The sequence below is a fragment of the Periplaneta americana genome, chromosome 14, assembly GCF_040183065.1.
Source record: "Periplaneta americana isolate PAMFEO1 chromosome 14, P.americana_PAMFEO1_priV1, whole genome shotgun sequence".
Lineage (NCBI taxonomy): Eukaryota > Metazoa > Arthropoda > Insecta > Blattodea > Blattidae > Periplaneta > Periplaneta americana.
The window spans coordinates 70,028,571-70,051,351 of NC_091130.1; the positions used below are offsets into that span (position 1 = coordinate 70,028,571).

Here is a 22,781-nt window from a genome sequence, read left to right on the forward strand (position 1 = left end):
GTGTATTTTTTCTTCATGAAGTATAATTTGTGATGATATAAAATGTTTTCAAATAGAATGTTGTAAAAGTTCTGGATCCCCCACTGCTGTGCATTATAATAATTGAATGTCATGTACAGTATGCGTTGACTATAAAGATATACATGAGTGCTGATTTTAATTAACTGTTCAGATTTTATATATAGTGTAATTTTACACTTTCTTGAAATGAAATGACAAATAATTATGTTATGTTACAATAATATATTGGTAAGCATTTCATAGGTACACCTACATTTCCAATTTCACATGTTAAGGTTATTTTTTTATTTAACCATAACTGAAATAGAATAGAAAAATGAAAAAGTTATTGATAATGATTTAATCAAGAACAGGGATTGAGGTGGAGGACAAAGTTCAAAATAAACAGTGTCATACAATTTCTACAGCACACAGACTTGTACGCCTGAGGTATAGTAGTGAGCGTTTTCATCGACGTAGTCATTGTTTCTGGGCAACTTACTACCACAATCTAGTATATACAGTCACGAAGCTTGAGGTGATTTTTTGCATTTCTCGGGAGACAATGCTCCAAGCGGTTAGCAACTGAGAGTACTGGGAAAACCAGACTGTGCTGTAGTAGCGACCCTAGTGGCTAGCAACTGCCATTGGATGCATATTCCCTACGTATTGAGCTCGTGACTGTGTTATTAACGTGGAAAGATGGCACTACACTCGGCAGGGTTTTGCTGTTGGTATCCATGCTTTTATGTTGGTTTTAACATTTTCTACTCCGGTCTGAATTGTGTCCTAGGCAGCGCGGTTAGTGCGCAACAGTACTATATTGTAAGAATATTAAATTTGGCTGTGACATAGCTGCTGTTTGTCACTTTTTACTTTGAAACAACATATATTTTATTCTACTTTTATTTAAAAATGCCGGCCTATGAACTGCCATCATTAACGCGAAGGTCAAATGAAATTAAAATACCGGTCTGCAGCACAGCCTCGTGATACCTTTGTTTACACAGATTACGTACACATATAGTACGTATTTGCGCTTATTTGATGCTAGCACTGCTTGCGTACGCGTGCGTACGTGACATCCGTGATGATACCACCCAAACTCTCCCACTATGGTATCGCGGCGGTAGTACGGTTTCTTACGAAGCATAAAATACGGCTCGCTGTGTAATTGAAAGTTAAAATATAAAATACTGGTGTTCATGCAGCTATCACAGTTAGTTGCATGGTAAGTAAGTCTTTATTTAATTTACATATTTTTATTTTGTACATTGATTTACAAGAGCACGAGGTTAATAATATTGACTAGCCAAGAAGGCAATCTAAATAACTTATAAAAATATATACTGTAGGTGCATAATTATTACGTATGTTTCTATATCAGTTTGTACAAATAGATAACCATGATCTCAGTTCATCAGTTTACGGAACACTATGTCGAGTTTTATACATGAAATTGCTTAACCTTGAAATTTAAATATAAATCGAGGAGGACTGTTTCCCCGGACAAGTTGCGAACTCCCAATTATATACGATAGTTTCTGTGAAGTACGGAATGTTGGTGGGAAATTCAGTGCTTACATTTCATTTTGTAAATTCGCCAAGCAAATAATAGGCCTATGTATCTACTGTATGTCGTCACAGATTGATATCCATGTTGATAACCAACATTTATTTTCCTTGGTATGCTATATAAAGTTACAAATGTTAATTTTTGTTATAATTTTTATGTTTACGTGCCAAATTTTACGTTTTGCATTTTGTGTGGATCTGTTTGCAATATAAGGTAAATTATTAATTGAAAAATTCAGTGCTAATGAAGTATCGTCACAAGATTCTAAATATCTTTATTTCATTCTCTATACTCCATTTACAGTACCTACCGTACTTAATATCATAAAAGAAAAAGCACTCTGTTACATTTTTTCAAGAGCTTAAATATGTGCACTAATTCACATTATACACTTCTGTAGGCTCAATCATTTTTGTAACTAGATATTGCATCATACCATGTGACAAGGGTAAATTATATTAAATTTCAATGCCTGTATAATTTAATTGGTCATCCTAAAAATATGAATTCTTGTCCATAAAGTTTACCGATTACTTATTACTGCTCTTCGTGGAATTGCAATTTTTATCATTAGGCCTACCAGAGCATCTAAAGTTACTGATACACTTAGCATTCTGTAGTAATGATGTTCATCAATTTCTTTTACCTCTGATTCCCTGGCTGATTTGTACATCTATTATTCAGGCAGTATGTCTCACTTGATATGTCACAGAAAGAATAAGCCTCTACATCTGAAGTCTGATTAGTATAATATGTTATTACTCAGCGATGTATGCAATGGAGGGGAAAAGGAACTGGCCATACTAACCCATGTCTGGCTTAGTTGCCTCATGATTGATGCCTTATTGGTGTCACTTACGAGGTTTAAACTTGTTGTCGGACAGTTGATTAAACAACAGTTGTTTCTTTTGATGTCTTATTTGAAGTTGGCGGACTTTATTGTTTCCTTATATTATCTCATCTTTCTTTAAAGCATTCCATGCTTGAAATTTGTTAAAATTAGTTTCCTGAAAGTCTTAATACAGTCTAATACACTTTGTATTCTGTATTAGGCCTAATAATGTTCATCAGTTTCTTTTGATGTCTTATTCATATTTGACTGATCTTATGTTTCCTTGTATTAATATCTTATTTTTTAAACCATTCCTTGCTTAAAAATTTTTAAATTTAATTTCCTGAAGGTCTGAATACAGAAAACAAGATTAAAATATGCTCTTGAATAGCCTATTATATGAAATGTGTTGATTAGACTAAATAGTTGTCCGTGAAGATCTATTTGCTTTGTGGTCGCACATAGTCCTAATTGAAGTAATGTTAAGTTTTTTTTTTCTTTTTTTATTTACTTTGTAAAAGTCTCTTAGTAGGCCTATAAAAATCACTCCAACTTTCACACATTAATGTTTCATTATTCTATTCTATGTTTCCAAGTTTTTCTATAGGCCTAATTGAATGTTGTATACTTACTTTTAGCACTCTTTATAACATGGGATAACATTTTCATTTCACATATTTTTGTAACCCATAGTTTCCTGCTGACAAACCTTCTGCATTTCAACAGAGTAAGATTTTCTAGTTTAAGTAATTGTTTTGCCTTAAAAGAGCATTTGTTTTTAGCACTAGCAAAGGGACAAGTGACACTGACACAAACATCTTTATCCCCCAGGACATGATCGGTTAGCTCCACAAAATTAGAGTAGGCCTATATGAATAGATGAGTGTGCCCTCAGCAAGCAACAAGAATCAAGAATGGATTATAAACACATACAAGAGTGCCCCAAATTAAACAAGGAGTTAAAAAATCAAAGAACTTGTGGTCTCGACTTGCATTATTGCTTCCCTCACATACAATTGCACTGCCATGGTAGCTGAGTGACATGAGGCCGAAGACTGTGACAAGGTCGGAGGGAGAGAAGAGGGAATAAGTATCCCATTTACTTGCAGTAGTATTCTTGAAATGGGTGGATGGAAGTCAGCAGTTTGTTGTCGATAACTTTAATCTGTCTACATGCATGGATTAGTCTATTTGTTGTTCGCTTAGTGCCATATCCTCTGCATACGTGGGTAGCCATGAAAAATTAATGCCATAGCACGGAAGTTTTATAAGGTTTGTTTCTATAGCAGTTTCCAACATTCATAGCATATCAGTCCCCAAATTATTTTCTGCGGCAGAAATATTTGCGGATCAAGTGCAAAACAATCTCAAATCACAGACACATGAGCATTAAGATTGTTGTGTTGCACTTTTATCCACCGCACTGCTTTAATCTTTTAAGTTTTCATGCTTATCTATACTGGTTATTAAAATAAACTCATTCATTCATAGTGAACTGCCCAAGGGCAGGTCTTTCACTGCAAACCCAGTTTTCTCCAATCTTTCCTATTTTCTGCCTTCCTCTTAGTCTCTGCATATGTACCAAACCTATACGCTCATAGAATTATTCCAATTCAGAAACAACTAAGTAAACTAAAAAAACTCCAAAAGGAAATAACATAACTCCAAAGGAAATATCTAGTCATTGTGGTAGGCCTATACCTGGAAACGAAAAAATCGATAACATTGCAAAACAGGCAACATATTTGCAACCAACACCTCTTCAAATGATATTTTTATCCGATGCCTTTGCTTCAGTAAACTCTCATTTTATAAACCTATGGATCAACAATTGACTCTTCTGACTAAGGAAAAATTTTGCAGTCCATTCAAAAGAAACCAAATGACTGGAAATGTACAAAAACTTGCCCAGACATGTTCATACATTTTTAACAAGAGCCAGAACAGGTCACATTGTCACACAGTTGTACCTACACTGATTTCACTTTCTGATACTTCTACTTGCCTGTGGTGCAATAATCATGATGACGATCTGGAACACATTCTTCTGTATTGTTCATCCATAAACCACAAAAGAAGTAAATTAAAATCATCAGTACCAGTTGCAGAAGACACAGCTCTGCAGTATATATTGTCTATGCCCCAATTCTGGCTACTAGCAACAGGCATCTATAATGAAGACCGATCAAAATATCCCTCATTTTTCATGAAAAACAAAAACTGAATAGACTATAGTGGACTTTATGTTGTCAGCAAACAGCTGGATACATTAAGATGATTGATTGATTGATTGATTGGTGTCTGCATATGATCCATATATGAGCCATTCTGTAAGATAAGGGCAAACCTGCCAAATGTACCTGTAGATATAATCGATGTTCGAAATACTTATTTTACCTGTAAACGAGATAAGGGCGAAGCCGCCAAGGACACGTCTGTAAATAATGATAATTTCTTACACTGAAAAATGAATACCTTCATTGAAAATTGCAATTAAATGTCCAATTTAATATTCCGACTTAATAGTGATCATAGATGACATTATGAATTCAACAATATTATGGGAATAATTAGAAAAACCAAAGGGCGTAGAATGAACTCAATAACAGCAGACATTAATAACAATATAATAATAAAAATAAATAAAAACGCCTAATCGCACTGTGATGTAGCATTTACAAAGTGTCTGAAATTATTAATAAACAAAAATAAGTAGATGCCTGTCATGTTATTACCCTTGCTATCCAAAGTGGTCTCACTTGTTCTGGGAACAGAGGTGCTAATAATCCATTACATCATCTTCATGAAGATGTTCCTCTGAGTTGGTCACTGCTAGTTGCACATTTTGTTTGCTGATCACGTCATCCAGAAATGTTCTGTGGCACATAGATAAGGAGAGCTTTCAGATCCTTTATTTTATCAGAAGTGAGCTTTATTGGTGTGACATAGTACCTCTTTGGCAATACCAACTGAGAGAGATCGGCCTGTTATTAATGCGACATCTGTTCACATCAACACTGGTTACGAGCTTAGAAATATAGGCATTCTGGAGGTCACAATCACCCAACTCCCAGAAATTCCGAAATACAGGTTGTATTTTCTCCATACCTAAGGCGTTGAAGCATCTATAAGTATATGGTGGGCTTATACCTCGAGCTTGCACATGTTGAGATGTTTTCGTACTATGTACGATTCACCTTTGTTCCTTTTAATCTTTGTTTGTACGTTTATCCATTTTTCGACATGCCTCTGACGTTTCCTACAATAACCAGACATGCCTGGTTGATTATCACTGTCACTATTACTCATACTAAGCTATTACAATGTCCATAAATACACGTAATTCCTCACTACGGTTGTACTTGTCTGTGTGGTTACAACAACACTGATACAATGAATGGCACATACCTTTAGGCGAAGTGGCGTATTTGCTCTTTTCATACGGAGTAATATGAATATTAGGCCTGTAAACCTGTCACAGGCTACGCAGTTTCTCCAGCCTTACAAACAATGATAATTTCGATGTAGTAAGGGAGAGCGTGCCAACGTCAGCCAGGCTTATCTTGCAGATATGCGTCTTAAATATTTTCTGAGGAGTAAAAAACACAAAATTCGACTCTTGGCTGGCTCGCCCTTCTCTTATGGAATGCCTTATATTTTAATGTCGTTTATCATCTGATGTCTTCTTCTACCTGAACTCTTCTCCCATTCACCATTCCTTCCAGTGCATTCTTCAGTTAAAATATACTATGAAATTTAATTACATCTCCAATATACTAGATCACTAATAAATTATTTTATAGTACATGATTGTTCTTGCAAGAATAATGGATTTGGAACAGTTTTCAAACAGTTGTCAAACCATTATAAATTGGCTGTAGAAATAAAGCTATAGTAATGATATAGAAATCAGTCTGCTAGACATTGTGTTGCTGTAGAAGAAAGAACACAATTTGAGGAGGACAGATGGGATTATAGCTATCACATTGTTTGCTTCATGTTTTTATAAAGTAACTTTTTCATTTCTATGTTATTGTAGATATTTTAACCTGTACCCAGATATTTGTCATTTACCATTCAAGTGAAAATTATGTACTGCTGTCAAAAGAAAAAGCGGCCTCTCTCTAGAAACTAAATTCTCTTTGGGTATTTCCGCTACAATTCAGAGACAGGTGATGTTACATATTGTTGGACCATTGCCTGATATCTACAGTTATAATTAAATTGTTTTCCATGTTACTGTTGTAACGTAATGATAGCGTTTCAGGCTGGTATTCGTGAGGTCATGTGTTCAAACACAACCTAGTTCTTTTTATGTTTTTTTTTTAAGAGAGAGAGAGAGAAAATATAATTGCTCCTGTCTCTTTTATGACTGTTGTAGTAATTAACATCAGGTTCGTGAATGTATTATGTCATGACTTTATCATTAGTTATTATGACATTATGGCAGCAAATGGAAAGAAAGAAAGATTATATTCTCAACAAAAATAACTTTCGTGGCATAAACAAAACATACTGGCGTCTGCTTAAAAAGATTCAAACAATTAAAAGTTCAAAAAACAAAATAAAAAACCACGATTCAATATTAGACCATCTTCCTCCCATCTTGATCACATCTTGCAGTCAAGTGGCATGGAATTGATTAGTCTTTTCAGTTCTCAGCCACAGCATCCCAGACATCCTTGACGAGCTTCCATAAATCATCAGGATGTCTTGGAGGGGGATTGAGCCAATTTTTCCGCATTTGCTTCTTTTCTTGTGATCCCGTAGCTCAGTCAAAAGAACATTGGAATTTAGATGTCAACATCTCAGGTTTAAATCCTCGTCACTCCTTTTCCATTTTATTGTGTAACAGGATAGTATAATGTAATAATATAAGAAAAAACTAACACTAGTTTTATGCAACTGTATTGTTTCAAATCTAGCATTAAATTTATATTACTTACATCACTAAAGAATGATAACAGAATATAAATGATAACTTGAATATTATTTATATCGCTAAAGAACGATAACAGAATACAAGTGATAACTTAAATATTATTTATAATGCTAAAGAACAATAACAGAGTATAAATGATAACGTGAGAATTATTTATATCACCAAAGAACGATAACAGAGTATAAATAATAACATGAGAAATATTTATATCACCAAAGAACGATAACAGAGTATAAATGATAACATGAGAATTATTTATATCACCAAAGAACGATAACAGAGTATAAATGATAACATGAGAATTATTTATATCACCAAAGATCGATAACAGAGTATAAATTATAACTTTAATATTCTTTATATCATTAAAGAATGATAACATAATATAAATGGTAACTTGAATATTATTTATAATGCTAAAAAATAATAACAGAGTATAAATGATAACTTGAGTATTATTTATATCACTAAAACCGATAACAGAATATAAATGATAACTTCAGTATTATTTATGTCGCTAAAGAACGATAACAGAATATAAATGACAACTTGAGTATTATCTATATCACTAAAGAATGATAACAGAATATAAATAACAACTTGAGTATTATTTATATCGCTAAAGAATGATAAGAGAATGTAAATGATAACTTGAGTATTATTTACATCACTAAAGAACGATAACAGAATATAAATGATAACTTGAGTATTATTTATATCGCTAAAGAACGATAACAGAATATAAATGATAACTTGAGTATTATTTATATTACTAAAGAACGATAACAAAATAAAATGATAACTTGAATATTATTTATATCACTAAAGAACAATAACAAAATAAAATGATAACTTGAACAAGGCTCGAACTCACTACTTTCGACTTACTAAGCGAACACACACTACCACTACTCTACGAGACGCAGATTTGAATGACTTCTGCTTAAACATCTTAGTTTCGAAACTGCTTCTATAAGTGCATGCATCATGTAACATCACCGTTATGTGAAGTGGACTTAGAAAATAAAAATATTGATTGTTCACGAATGCGGTCATTTATTTATTTATTTTTTGACAGCTGTACAGTGGAGGACAAAAAGATTGTCAGCATTAAAATTGTTAAGTCCTAATTTGCATTTCCATGAGCTACAGCGAATTGCTCGTCAGATGACGATAGTTTAACCTTTGCTTGCACAATTCAGAAATATGTGTATTGAACGGGCACTTCTGATGCTGGGCATGCGCGATGCTTAATTCTTATTGAAGCTGGACAATCTTTTTGTCCACCATGATATATAAGAATTGTTGGATCAATGACAAGGGCTTTTTTTTCTCGCGCTTGTTTATACACTACTGTTTGTGAAAAGTGCAACACCCAGAAAGAATGACCCAAACGACTCCAAACTCAGGAGATATTAGAACAGTGTACCACCAATAATTGATTACGTTTCCACAGAGATGGCGTACACACAGGCCCAACAGTGATGTGTCTTGTGTCACCAGCAAGATCAGTATTATGCCTTGTTGAGTCAGTGCAGAGCTTCCAAACGAAGTGAAATGTGAAAGCTTAGTGCAGGTATGCCTCACTGACGTGGAAGGGCGCAATATCAGCACGTGAGTTCTAATGAAGCAGAATGGTTGGTATCTGGGAGCATATGTGTCATACCATGACATTTCAGCTCATACAGGGCATGCTGCTACGACAGTGATGCGTGTGTGGAACCAGTGGATAGAAGAGGGTCATATGCAGGGACGAGTGGGTACTGGATGACATAATGCTACCACAGCAAGGGATGACCGGCATCTTGTCTGCATGGCTGTGATGGACTGTACAACTTCATCCACAGTGTTGAGTCGACATTGGAGTACTGCAATGGGTGTGGACCTGTCTTCTTCAATGGTTCGTCGCTGTCTTTTGAGGGCTGGACTAGTGGCTCAAATGCCATTGTGTCGGCTTCCATTGTCCAGAAACCACCAACGCCTCAGACTGAAATGGGCACTTGAACACCATCACTGGCGTGCTGAGTGGCAAAATGTAGTGTTTTCGGATGAGTTCCGCTTCAACTCGTCCTACAATGATGGCCGCATACATGTTAGACGCTACTGTGGTGAACGCAATCTGAGAGCCTTTATTGTTGAGCAGCATAGCGGACAGATGTCTAGTGTGATGGTTTGGGACGCCATTGGATACAATATGCGATCTCGCCTCCTACGTATTTAGGGCAATCTGAACAACAACTGCTACAATAGGGAGGTTTCAGAGCCATAGGTACTGCCCCTCCTTCAGGCAACTCCACATGCCATATTTCAGCAAGAGAATGCCTGGCCACATGTGGCGAGGATTTTGCAAGCCTTCTTCGAAGACTGATGGGTATCACTGCTTCCCTGGCCTGCATGTTTGCCAGACATGTCGCTTATCGAACATACCTGGGATATGGTTGGTCGGCAACTTGTTTGTCATGGTCCTCCAGCACCCACTCTTGACGCTTTGTGGACTTGCATACAAACTGCGTGGAGAGTGATTCCCCAGGAACATATTCAGGCCCTCTTTGATTCCATGCAACAGCGCATAAAGGCTCTGATTGCATTGTATGGAGGCTTCACACCATACTGAAATCTCACTGTCACAGATCAGGTACAGTTTTGTAATTCTAATCATTTGTGTATTGTCATGTACCTAATCTGTGGTATCAATTTCATTTCAGTCACATTTATCTTTCTTGGTGTTGCAATTTCCACAAACATTAGTGTACTTCTTGCCCTAGTATTAAAAGTATCTACTTTCTGCACACTACCATATAATAGTCAGTTTTTAAGATGTTTGTGTAACATTAAGAGAACTACTTTTAGGAATGACTATGTAAAATAGTAACTTATGATACAAGTTCGTGAAGTGGGTAGTATTTTGACAGGAGTGTGTAGGTTTGAGAAACAAGGCTTGGCGTGTTTCTCAAATACACTATTGTCAAAATACAACTTCACAAATGTGTACCATACAATGTTTTTTCTTTGATAGTCTCAAATTATTACTTCAGGCACACTTTGCTTACTTCAGGCAATGATGTTATTACTTCACATACACTATGCTCACTTCACGCACTAGTGTTGAAAAGGCTCACTTCACACACTGCTAACAGTGCATGAAATTGTACTTCACACCCTATCGTAGAAAAAATTAATTTTTGCTATTTGTTACTAATATTTAGTGTAAGAAACATTTCTTGTGACTGATAAAAATATATTCCAAAACAGTTTCATGTGTTTTGAGTACAAGAAATTGGAGCGATCCACCTGTATGTCTCCCTCTGTCACAGATTAAAAATACTCGTGCTGCCAGCACCAGTATGACTAAACAGTGAATGATAAGGTGACCATAAATGCTAATAGTCACTGATAGAAGATATCAGTTTATATCTGCATACAGTAACACGAATACTGTGCAATACACAAGCAGCATATTGAATCTATGATATACTAAAAGTTTGTAGGCTGAATGTCAAAGTTAGCTTCTTAACTCAATAGACTTCCTTTATTCCTGTGCCAACTTACATTGGGTAATATTTTGTTGAAAAGCTTCTCACTTTGTAAACCACTGTAATATATTTTCATCTTCTTGGATTTCAAGTTGTGAAGAGCTTACTTGCTTGCTTACTTACAAATGGCTTTTAAGGAACCCAGAGGTTTATTGCCGCCCTCGCATAAGCCCACCATTTTAGACCTAATGCAGACTCCACTTCCTTTCACTACTTTTACAGTGTTGTTCTTGCCTATTTTGAGGATCAAGACAGTTGTACTTGTATTTTTGGAATGAAAGATCTGCCATTGTCCTCTTCTCTTTCAAAATAGTCATGCATTTTACAAACCATTTTCCCTTGCTGATTACTAAGAGGAGTATTTTTTATCAATGCTTTTTCTATTACGATCTCTTCTTGGAGCAATCTTTTCTCTGTTCGGTCTGTCATTGTGTAAAATACAAATCACATTAAATATATAATATATTATTGTTAATATATCGTCGCTGCACCTCTAAAATGATTGAAATTATACTGAAAGCAGCTTTGAAAATCAAGGGAATTAAAAGTGACAATGCTTTTTCTTTCTCCTGCAAAATCTTTTTAAAAACTCAACAGATTTTGGAGGCGTAGGGACAATATTATACTATAAATTCAATATGTACACTATGAATTGCATCACAACATTCTCAGTCGCACACTGAAACATTAATTCCATTTACATCAATAATTGTGACAGAACTATAAAATAATACCGGTAATGAAACTCATTGTCAAGTCAAAGGACAAATACTTGCTACATTCACATTGTGACATCCAACTCAGCTGACTATCACATGGTCACTTACAAATGGCTTTTAGAGAACATGGAGGTTCATTGCGATCCTCACATAAGCCCGTCATCGATCCCTACCCTGAGGAAAATTATTCCAATCCCTAGCATCATATCCCACCTCCCTCAAATCCATTTTAATATTATCCTCCCATCTACATCTTGGCCTTCTCAAAGGTCTTTTTCCCTAAGGTCTCCCAAATAACACACTATACACATTTTTGGATTCACTCATATATGCTATATGCCCTGCTCATCTAAAAGTCTGGATTTAATATAGAAATTTAAGGAATTAATGTATTTGCCGTTTTAAATAGCTTATCAATTGCTATATGATTATTTATTCCCATAATTAGCATAACATATAGTATGATTTTAAATCAATGAGCGTTTTCTGCAATGATTTGCCATCTTCAGGTCATTCAATTGTGATGTTACAAAGTATGAACATTTTACAAGATCAAGATATATATATATATATATATATATATATATATATATATATATATATATGAGTAGCTTAATATCAAAGGCGGACATCTGACCTTAAGATGAAATTTAAATAATGTGGATTCTTATACATTTTTTCATGCTTTTTTCAATTATGGTGAAACTATGTACAAACTCTAACACTACATCTATAAAAATAAATTGTTTTAAAATACTACAAAGAGCACTGTGAAACAAAAAAGTGCCTTTAGATCAAAATTATGGAGACGACAGATGTCCGTCTTTGATATTAAACTACTCATATATATATATATATACAAACAATTTCATGGTTGTAAATCAGTTGTCATATAAAATGGTTAAAATATGTAAAATGCTGATTGCTAAATAGTTTAAATGTAACACTGAAAGATTAAAATTAAAAATTTATGTATGGAAACACCATTAATGTTGTTTGGCTGTAGTGTTATTTGTAGATTCTTGTTACTAATGCTAGTAACAGATTCTTCCAGAAGGAAGATTGTTGCATGTTGTGTGGTTCAACCAGGCCATATATGACTGCAAATGTTCAAACGAGAATCAAACAAGGAAATTACTCTTATGTTTAACTGTAACGGATGGTTATTATTCTAATTTTTTTTTTATAAACTCTTGTGTTGTGTTAGAGACTACATTATTCGGACGATAGAATCAAATAAGGAGAAATTACTATTGTTTATTTATAATCAATGGCTGATGTTTTATCCTAAAGTATTATGTTGAGAGCTGTGTGGTAATGTTGTTGGATGTAGCAGCCAGACTGAAGAACACATCGTGCTTACAATCTGCATACGATGATATTACATCTGGTGGGAGGGGTTGAATGTTTGTATATATATATCGTATAAAGTGTTCATACTTTGTAACATCACAATTTAATGATCTGAAGGTGGCAAATCACTGCTGAAAACGTTCATCAATTTAAAATCGTTCTATATGTTATGCTAATTATGTAAATAAATAATCGTATAGCAATTGATAAGCTATCTAACAAGGCAAATAGATTATTTATTTAATTCCTACATTCAAGTTTATCGGAAACTGAGCAACATGCCTTAAAATCTGGATTTAATATCCCTGATTATGTTAGGTGACGAATACAATGCATGCATTTCTGCATTGTGTAACCTTCTCAATTCTCCTGTAACTTCATCCCTCTTAGCCCCAAATATTTTCCTAAGCATCTTCTCTCGGACACCCCTAACCTCTGTTCTCTCTCAAAATGAGAGTCCAAGTTTCACAACCGTACAGATCAACTGGAAAAATAACTGTTTGACAAATTCTAACTTTCAATTGTAAGCATACTAGATGACAAAAGCTTCTCAACTGAATAATAGCAGGCATTTCCCATATTTATTCTGTGTTTAATTTCCTCCTGAGTGTCATTTGTATTTGTTACTGTTCCTTCATAATATTTGAATTTTTCCACCTCTTCAAAGGATAAATTTCCCATTTTTATATTTTCATTTCGTACTGTGTTCTGGTCACGAGACATAATTGTATACTTTTTTTTTTTTTTTTTTTTTCAGAATTTACTTTCAAACCTATCTCCTTACTTGCTTCAAGTAAAATTCTGGTGTTTTCCCTACTCGTTCGTGGATTTTCTCCTGACATATTCACATCATCTGCATAAACAAGCAGCTTATGTAGCCTGTTCAATTCCAAACCCTGTTTTCCTGGAATTTCTTAATGATATGTTCTAGAACAAAGTTAAAAAGTAAGGGTGATAATGCACTTCCTTGCTTTTGCCCGCAGTGAATTAGAAAAACATCAGTCAAAAACTGGCCTATACAGACTGTGCTGTATGTTTCACTGAGACATATTTTAATTAATCGAACTAGTTTCTTGGGAATACCAAATTATATAAATCTTCTCTCTTAACCAAGTATCGCATGGTCACTACTAAGCAAAATAATAACAGTATACTATTTTCATGGCAACCGATCATTCCCGTTCACTTCTGATTGGTTGGTTTGATTGATTACCGTGGATTCATGTACAGCTGCCACCTGTCAATCTATTTTTAATTCTGGATGTGCTATGTAAATGCAAAACAAAAAGAAAAGAGTTGAAAATATTTTAAAGGTGATTTAATAAATTACAACATAAATAAGAGGAAGTGTAAAATAATTGCTAAGAGAAGTTGTGAGCTAAATATAAAAATAAGTTAAAGCAATGAATGAATTGGTCTGTAAGTGTTCTGAAAGAAGTTTCTGCCAAATTTTCTATATTTGAGCAAAATGGAGTAGGAGGATTGAAAATAGTGGGCACACAGTCGCCCTATTTACATACAATTTTTGTGAAAGGTATAACATTTGTATACTGTTATATATTGTTTGGAGGTTTTATGAACATATGTGAAATTCTCAGAACCTTCTCTTGTATTCTCCTTTTATATCATCCATCAATCTTTCTGATCTAGTGGTTACCATGCAAATTATTGAGTCCAAGATTTAAGTGTTCAAAACCAACTGAGGATGATAGATTTTTGTAGAATGATGTCATTCACCGGCAACTTTCTGATTATCTGAACGAGAACAATCTTCTGTTATGACCCTTCTTGACTTTACAAATGCATTTGGTTCCATAAACATAGATTTGCTCGTCTGCAAACTCGATCCCTGCATCTCTCTGACAACGCGGTTAACTGGTTCTCCTCCTATCTTTATGACCGCCAGCAGTGTGTAATTTTTAATAACCATATTCAACATGGCGGGCAGTAAAAACAGGGGTAGCCCAGGGATCCGTATTAGGGCCTCTTCTATTTGCAGTCTACATAAATGACATATCTGATTCTCTAAAACAGTAAATACATGCTCTATGCTTATGATGCCGTTATATATGCACATACGCAACCTGAAACTCTAAATGACACAATAGACTAATTGAACAGTGACTTGAACTCAATATCAGCATGGTCTACAAAATTCGACTTAACTTTAAATCCAAATAAGTCACAGGCAATTCTAATTGGGCAACAACAACTCTTACGTATTTCAAAAACTGCTATTATAAATTCTTTAAAATTGAATGAAATTATTATCCCATTCAGTCCTTCTGTTAAATATCTAGGTGTGTACATGGACGAGGGCCTCAAGTGGAATGTACAAGTCACACACACATGCAAGACCATCTTCTCTATCCTTCATTCATTAAATCGCCTGAAAAATTTTCTACCCTTTCAATTAAAAAGAATTCTCATACAAACATGGAACTGCCACATTTTGACTATTGCGACATTCTACTAACAGATTTAAATTCTAACTTAGCCCAAAGATTGCAGTGCGTTCATAATGCCTGCATACGTTTCATTTAAAACATCGCAAGACCACATTACACCTTCCCTTGAAACGCTCTAATGGGTAAGATTACAGGACCGAAGATATATCCAGTCACTGATTTTCGTATATCTCATCATCAATACTTCTTCGCCTATGTCTCGGTGTTTTAATTTCTTATCCTCTTATCACAGCATGAGTATTTGTTCTAAAAGTGAGCCTTTATTATCTATGCCTTGCCATAAAACAGCTCAGTATTCTTCCTCTTTCACAGTATCAGCAATTCGTTTCTGGAACTCCCTACCCAGCTCCCTCAGGAACTGTCGAACGATATTGCAATTTAAAAGTGAATTGTTTAAACACATGACCAGTATTCAGATTTAATTCTCCTTTGTGTGTGTATATGTGTATATATGTAATTTTCCTCAGTGTTGCATAGTTATAATTTACATTTGAATTTGTTATTCTTGTAATTTGTAATATTGGTTCACTTACTGCTTGCATATTCATTGAGTGTAACTTCTAGCTTCATATTATTTTGTAATTATTATTTAGTATGTTCGCATTATTTTACTTGACTTGTGCTTGTATAACTATATAAATTTTTATTAGTGTTCTTTAAATATTAGTCTGTAAAATTGTATCAGCTTCTTTTGTTTCTGGCTAAGTGTAAGAGAAGGCCTGATGGTCTTACCTTCGCCAGAATAAATAAATAGATAAATAAATGAATGTCCTCAGCATGGCTACCTCCAGGAAAGGAAGTAAAGCTATGGGTGTCTCGTATCATAGATTGGTGACACATAATAGAACCCTGTCCCTAACAGTGCTCCAGACAAAATATGTGAGTCATTTCTCTCCCACATTAAATTTCGACATTTAAGAACCCCTGCACTTGAAAGCTACTATGCCTGTATAGCTACACAATCATTTTCTGAAGTTTCTTATGACATTACCTTTATCAAAGTCAAGCAGCTGACTGAACTGTAGAGGCACGTGGTGTCCTCCCTAGAATTTCTTTTTTGTATTATTATTATTATTATTATTATTATTATTATTATTATTATTATTATTATTATTATAGTCTATAGGGCTACCATAAAATTGTGTAACAGCTTTTATGTTATAATTGGAGCTAAGTTATTTTAACAACCAATATTTTATTGCTTTCAATTTACCCTTCTCACCTGCAAGTTTAATGTTGCCTATCCCTCAGTTGTAACACTTTTATAGAACTTATTTTATCATTCAAATGGAATTATCAATATGCTGAAAATCACCCATCCAACCAAATGCTTTTAGTGAAAAGTGCAAACTGCATTGTCTCTAAATACTGACTTACAGAAAATAAAACAAATCTGCCAAATGATGAAAGATAATACTACAGCTGTGGTAGATAAAGTCCATAGACACACTAGCTTGCTTCAAACGTGCTTCAATTACATCAGTTAATGTAAAACGATTTTTTTTAATGATTAAAGCTGTTTTATCTAATAGAGGACAGAATTTAACATCAGGAGATCTAAATATGTATAACCCCAAGAAAAAATGGCTGGACTCTTGTTCGGGTTGAAATCAAAGTTTTAATGCACAGTTCACTCATCATTTCAAAACAAGATGAGTATGTGACCTTTTAATCAATAAATAATCGAGGGCTATTGAATGTTCGTCACCCAGATGATCTGCAGGTTGGGGGTTCAATCTTGTTTGAGAAAGTTTTTTTTTATTGTAACTTATAATTTTCATTCCCTGTAACTTATCATTTGTAAGTTTATACCATTCTTTTTACATGGCTAATTAATAATGAACACACTACAGTTTTTTTAAGAAAACTTTCAGAACTAAACTACATTGTTAAAGTCTTTTCAAAGACAGAACCATCTCTTGAAATGTCTGTGTATATTAATACGCATTTTTCTCAACACTTTGAAAGAACTGGCCATATACCCCCTCCGTGATCTCCAGTAAATTATAGCAATTCATTCAGAATGTCTGTGATGCCCTGGCAGAAAGATCAGATTTAATTTAAAATATGACATAGTCCATGCCCCAGGGATTGTAAGAAGTCATCCAATGGCATGAAAGATGAACTTTCTTCTAAAAATATGGATTTTTTTTTAAGTTATTTTAAATTATTTTATTTCAATTGTAGAAGATAATGCTTTTATTTTGCCCCACAGTTATATTTTTTGTTGTAAAATAATACTTTCGTTCTTAGCTTCCTATGTCAGTGCCTAAAATGCATGACTTAAATTTCAGAACATGTATTACTGTTACTTTACCTAATTTAGGCCTACGCCTATTTTTAAAAACCTCATAGATGCAAGGTACTTGTGATTGTAACATAGGCATACTTGGTTAGAGCTCAAACACGCTGTACATGAGCTAAGACAATGCTTTGTAGTGAATACCATTCCAGCATCATGATATTCCGTCATAAAAGCTTAGACATATATTTAGAAAAATAAGCCATTCCTGGGGTAGTTTAGTTGGAAACATGTGTTATTTCACTGCTTAATGACGTATTAATATGTAGGAAACATAACGGGCAATAAAATTCAGCTACTGAACTCGGTTCTGAAAACCAAAATCCATTTTCTGTCTTAAAATTAACTCATATAAATACTTATGGGATATTTAGAGGGTTCTTAGGTAAGCTAAATATTACCATTCAATTAATACGATTATATTGTATGGATATGCTAAAAATATAATTTTGTCACCATGTGGATTCAAGAAAAAACATTAGAGAGCCGAGCTACTCTGTAGTCTTGTGGACACTCGTCCAAGTAATATACCTAACCCACTGCAGGGGGCATTTCGAATTTACTTACTTGATTGATTTTTTTAAACCATTATTCATCTCTGTTACAATATAGTGTAGGTTGTTGATTGCCCTTTATTAGTGCGTATCTATGTATTGAAACTACTGAGTATGTACAAAGTTACGCCCGATTTTTATTCACTCAGGTAGTAAGTAATTATCCCATTTATCTATCAAACTGATTGTGGCTTACGAGAGACATTGTGCTGTCAATGACATGTGGTACCGTACTGTCCAAGTGATTATGTCGCATCCCAGATTCCCCCACCCTTTTATGCTGGCCCCTTTGTAAAGGCTAGCCAATGTTAGCTATTTCCTGAAAACATTAGCTGTCCGGAATTGGACGTCCACGTAATATTATACAACTGTTCAAAATATTTTAAAGGAAAAGTCCCGGTTAAGTAAGTAACTGTCACGTGATTTCCCTCGTTTTGATGATGCTGCGACATAACCATTCCGACAGACAGTACCTCTGGTTGAAACAAAAATAAAATCCAACAAACAGTACCTCTGGTTAAAACAAAAATAAAATATAATTAATAAATAATACTTCTTGCATTCAAAATCGGGCGTAACTTTGTACATACCCGGTATTAAGACATGACACGAATGAGTGTGTCACAAATGATGCCACGAAAAAAATGGGGAAGGTTATCTTAGCAAAAATTGGAAAGTAAACGAGAAAATAGTACTAGTAAAAATAAAGTGAGTCCACAAGAGTCAAATTTCAGCAAATGTGGCACAAATCAACATTCATTAAACACATTTTTGTATGCGAGCAGCAGAGAAGAAAATGACTGGCGCCCAATTATAGTTGCCATGTCATAAAGTTAGAATACGTACTAATTTTGAATTGAATTGAATTTGAATTTAAGGGAGGGGGCACTACGACCCATCACTGCAACCTTATTAGATCTATTGCTCTAATTCTCAAGCTAGGCACATTCCCAAACTACACTGGCTGACAACACTAAGGTTTGCTACGTACCCAGGTTTCGAGCAGGAAACCTCATTCATGCCTAGGCCAACTCCTTTCATGCGTCGTCAGCCAGCGTTCGAGGAATGCTATAGAATGATGACGAAATGGAGAGATGTTGACGGAATAATGTAGATGCCTAATATGGGGAAATGGGAGAACCGTGAGAAAACTCCAACTGCGACCTTGTCCACCATAAGTGTGACTATGGACTAACCGTAAAAAAATATCGTATTTTACATGTTTTTTATGAAAAAATTCTCCCTAGTTTGGATCTCTGGTTTAGATTAGCCTATGTAAGTGTGCCACATGTTGAAAAAGGTTTAAAAATGCTGGCCTAAACATACAGGCAGTAGTTATAATTAGTTTTTTTTTTATAATTTTAATATATTAAGGAGGAAGTTTCTTTCTTTAAAGAAACAGTTTGCTGATCCACATATAAAAATGCTTATCTTTTTGTATAAGCGAAATTATAATTTTTAGATTCGTGAAAACCTGCTAGATTACAAATATTTGTAGTTATTATGTGGAAGTTTATTTCTTTTTGAATAATGAATTTCAGTCATTCGTTAAAATTTACAGTAATGCCTAATGAAGATGCCTTTAGTTTTTTTTTTTTTAAGCAAATGCTTCGGGCAATGTTGTTGTTGTAGGAGTACTTTAACTATTTAATTGTTACACTCATAGAGTATAGATTGCGTTTGTAATTATTTATCTTTTGAGCTGATTGCTCTATTGTCACTATACCAATTCGTTTCAGAACCAATGACGAACTTATCTCATGCCTCTTATCACATTCATGCAATTGATTTAATGACAAACAAGTTTTCTGTAATTATTTGCAATTTATCTTATGACTTCTGGCGTAGCTTTTAAAATAATTTTTATTATTAGTCTCGTCCACTGTCACTGTCTTGTCCCAGTAAACATAGAAATGTCGTGGAAGCTTATTTAACCTTGGCTCGTGTTTATGATCCTCTCCAAGGTTTCCTAGTGGCTATAAACATTGTTTCTCACACAGTGCGCTCAGTTATCTCTTCTAAACCATTTCGGCATGTAATGACAGTTAGTGTGTGATAAATCATCAGAAGATTTACGAAGTTGACAAAGGTTAGGATATTTGTAATATGTTAGTGATCAGTGAATCTTGGTTGCTTTTTCTTTTACGGACTGGACTGTCACTTCGTGTGGAGCGTTTGATTTGTCTCAGGGTCAGTATCTTTTATCTTCCTCGTGGTAATTATTCGGAGAAATTGTCTTTAACAGTAAATAGAAATAAAATTAGTTTTCGCGGAAATGTAGCCTACATATTTTCAGCATCTCTGATGCCAAAAAAGAAGTGTTTTTGGATATGCTGTCTAACGCACAGCGATTTCTCCTAAACTAATTGGATTTTATTCACATTTAGTACCTGAATCAATTTATTTGGGAATGTTGCACTTGAAATGTAATAATTTTAGTAAAATAATGGGTCTATAATTGAAATTAACAACACACGACGACGGTTTTCTTAATATGTTTTTTATTACTAATGACTACTAATGAATTAACTATTAGTCATTCATCCATAATATAACAGTTTATAAATTTTTGTGTCAAGTGGAATCAACTGACAAATGAAATGTTTAGTTCATGTCAAAAATGGTTTTTGGTAAAAAGTACTTATGTGTCTGAATAAAAAATACACAGTAACGATTTGCTCGAAATGTAATTAATTATTCATTCGTGATTTTTTGTGTGACGTAACGTAAATTGACAGACAGGATATTAGGGAAACTTTTGTGACGATGGATTCTATGCAAGGAAAGCAAAATTTTATTGGTCTTCAAGGGAATGAATGATTTTAGCAGCAAATGTCTTTCTGGCTTAGTTAAAAAGATGAATTGAGATATGAAATATCAAAAGAAAAATGATTGTCTACAGAATATGTCATGAGCACAGGTGTCGAGAGTAATGTGTTTTTGCATATTTATATAGTACAACAGGCATAATATTTCTTCGTATATATCTCTTTAGTGGAAATAGATGTCACAGACAATTTTTACAATATATTATGGACAAGCAATTTGGCAGTGATAAAGTGCTGAAATGTTTCACCCTTATGATTCACAATACAACTATTGTAGTAGTTTATGCTGTGATATCACACCAATGAAATAGCATTCTTTCGTCGTGTTGTGTTTTTTTTTAATTCATATCTTTATTTTCTCCATTTTACTTACGTTTTAACTAGAAAAGAGTTGCTAAATTTTGGAATGCGTATTTTGAGATTATTATAGTTTTCGCCAGGCTGGATGGCTACATGGTCTAAGGTGCGCTCCCCTTTGGTGGCGCAATGCGAAGGTTCGTGAGTTCAGATCCCACTTTGGATATGAATGGATGTCCTTTAATGTTCTATCCTGTTTGTGCTCTGCTGACTCCAGGCTAGGAAAGGCTGACAATTATGTGTCAGTGTTTAATGTTTGTCGCCCATAGCATCATCCCCTCCCCTACAGGCACTGGTGTGAAGGAGTTAAGACGAAAACAGAGGAGAAAAAAAATATATCACAATTTCCTAAATAGAAGAATCACTTTCAATGGGGATGGGGGAATCCATGTTTACACCTTATAGTTCACATACTTCCAATCTTTCTTTTGCCATCACATAAAAGTAAGAATTTTATTATTTTTGTTAATTTTAAGCCTGCTTGTAATTTAATTAGGAAAGGTAAAAAGTTCATTCCCTATCAAATGATCACAGAAAAGTGCAGTCCTCAACCTTTGTATTTTTTATTTTAACAAAACTTATTTCACATTTAGAAGATGTAATTATGAATGGAAAACAGTGGTTTTAGATTGTTTAGTGACTGGATTTAAAGCTATCATTCTTTGAAAATCGGCTAATATGTCAAAATTTGATACACTGATCAGTTTTAAAAATGCTATATTTTCAAGACCATTAAAGATATAGTTGTGGAACAGGTGTTATTGGAAATCTTATGAAATGAGCTTGCAAATGATGAAAAAAAAATTGTTTAACTGTTCAAGATCATCCAACATAATTTTGAAAAAAAAAAAAAAAAAAGAAAGAAAAATGCAACTCTTTATTTTCTTATATATATATATATATATATATATATATATATATATATATATATATATATATATTTGATGTATCATTTAATATATTAACTAAATTCCAAGTTTGAATTTGGGGTGATTCATTCAGTCATAGTTTTCTGCCCAAGGACAGGTCTTTCACTGCAGCCCAGCATCCTCCAATCTTTCCTATTTTCTGCCTTCCTCTCAGTTTTCGCGTATGATTTATATCTCTTAATGTCGTCTATCCTCTGGTATCTTCTTCTGCAACCAAACATTTCTCCCGTTCACCATTGCTTCCAGTGCATCCTTCAGTAAGCAGTTTCTTCTCAGCCAGTGACTCAACCAATCTCTTTTTCTCTCCTTGATCAGCTTCATTTCTTATTCTATCCATTTCGCACACTTCATTTTTCTCCATATCCACATTTCAAATGCTTCTAGTTAT

At 34.2% G+C, this 22,781-nt stretch overlaps 1 protein-coding gene across 3 annotated transcripts in view; it reads left to right on the forward strand.

Annotated features, from left to right (window-relative positions):
• Window positions 1-767: 767 nt before the first annotated feature.
• LOC138713434 (uncharacterized) overlaps window positions 768-22,781 on the forward strand; it is a 35,219-nt gene continuing 13,205 nt past the window's right edge. Inside the window, exon 1 of one of the 3 annotated variants that reach the window (XM_069845532.1) lies at window positions 768-1,231. In XM_069845532.1, the coding sequence (XP_069701633.1) occupies window positions 1,206-1,231 (26 nt within the window). In that variant the 5' untranslated portion in view covers window positions 768-1,205. Of the gene's footprint in view, window positions 1,232-20,231; window positions 20,470-22,781 lie in introns of those variants that run through there. The other 2 variants (XM_069845534.1, XM_069845533.1) reach the window with 2 other exon arrangements.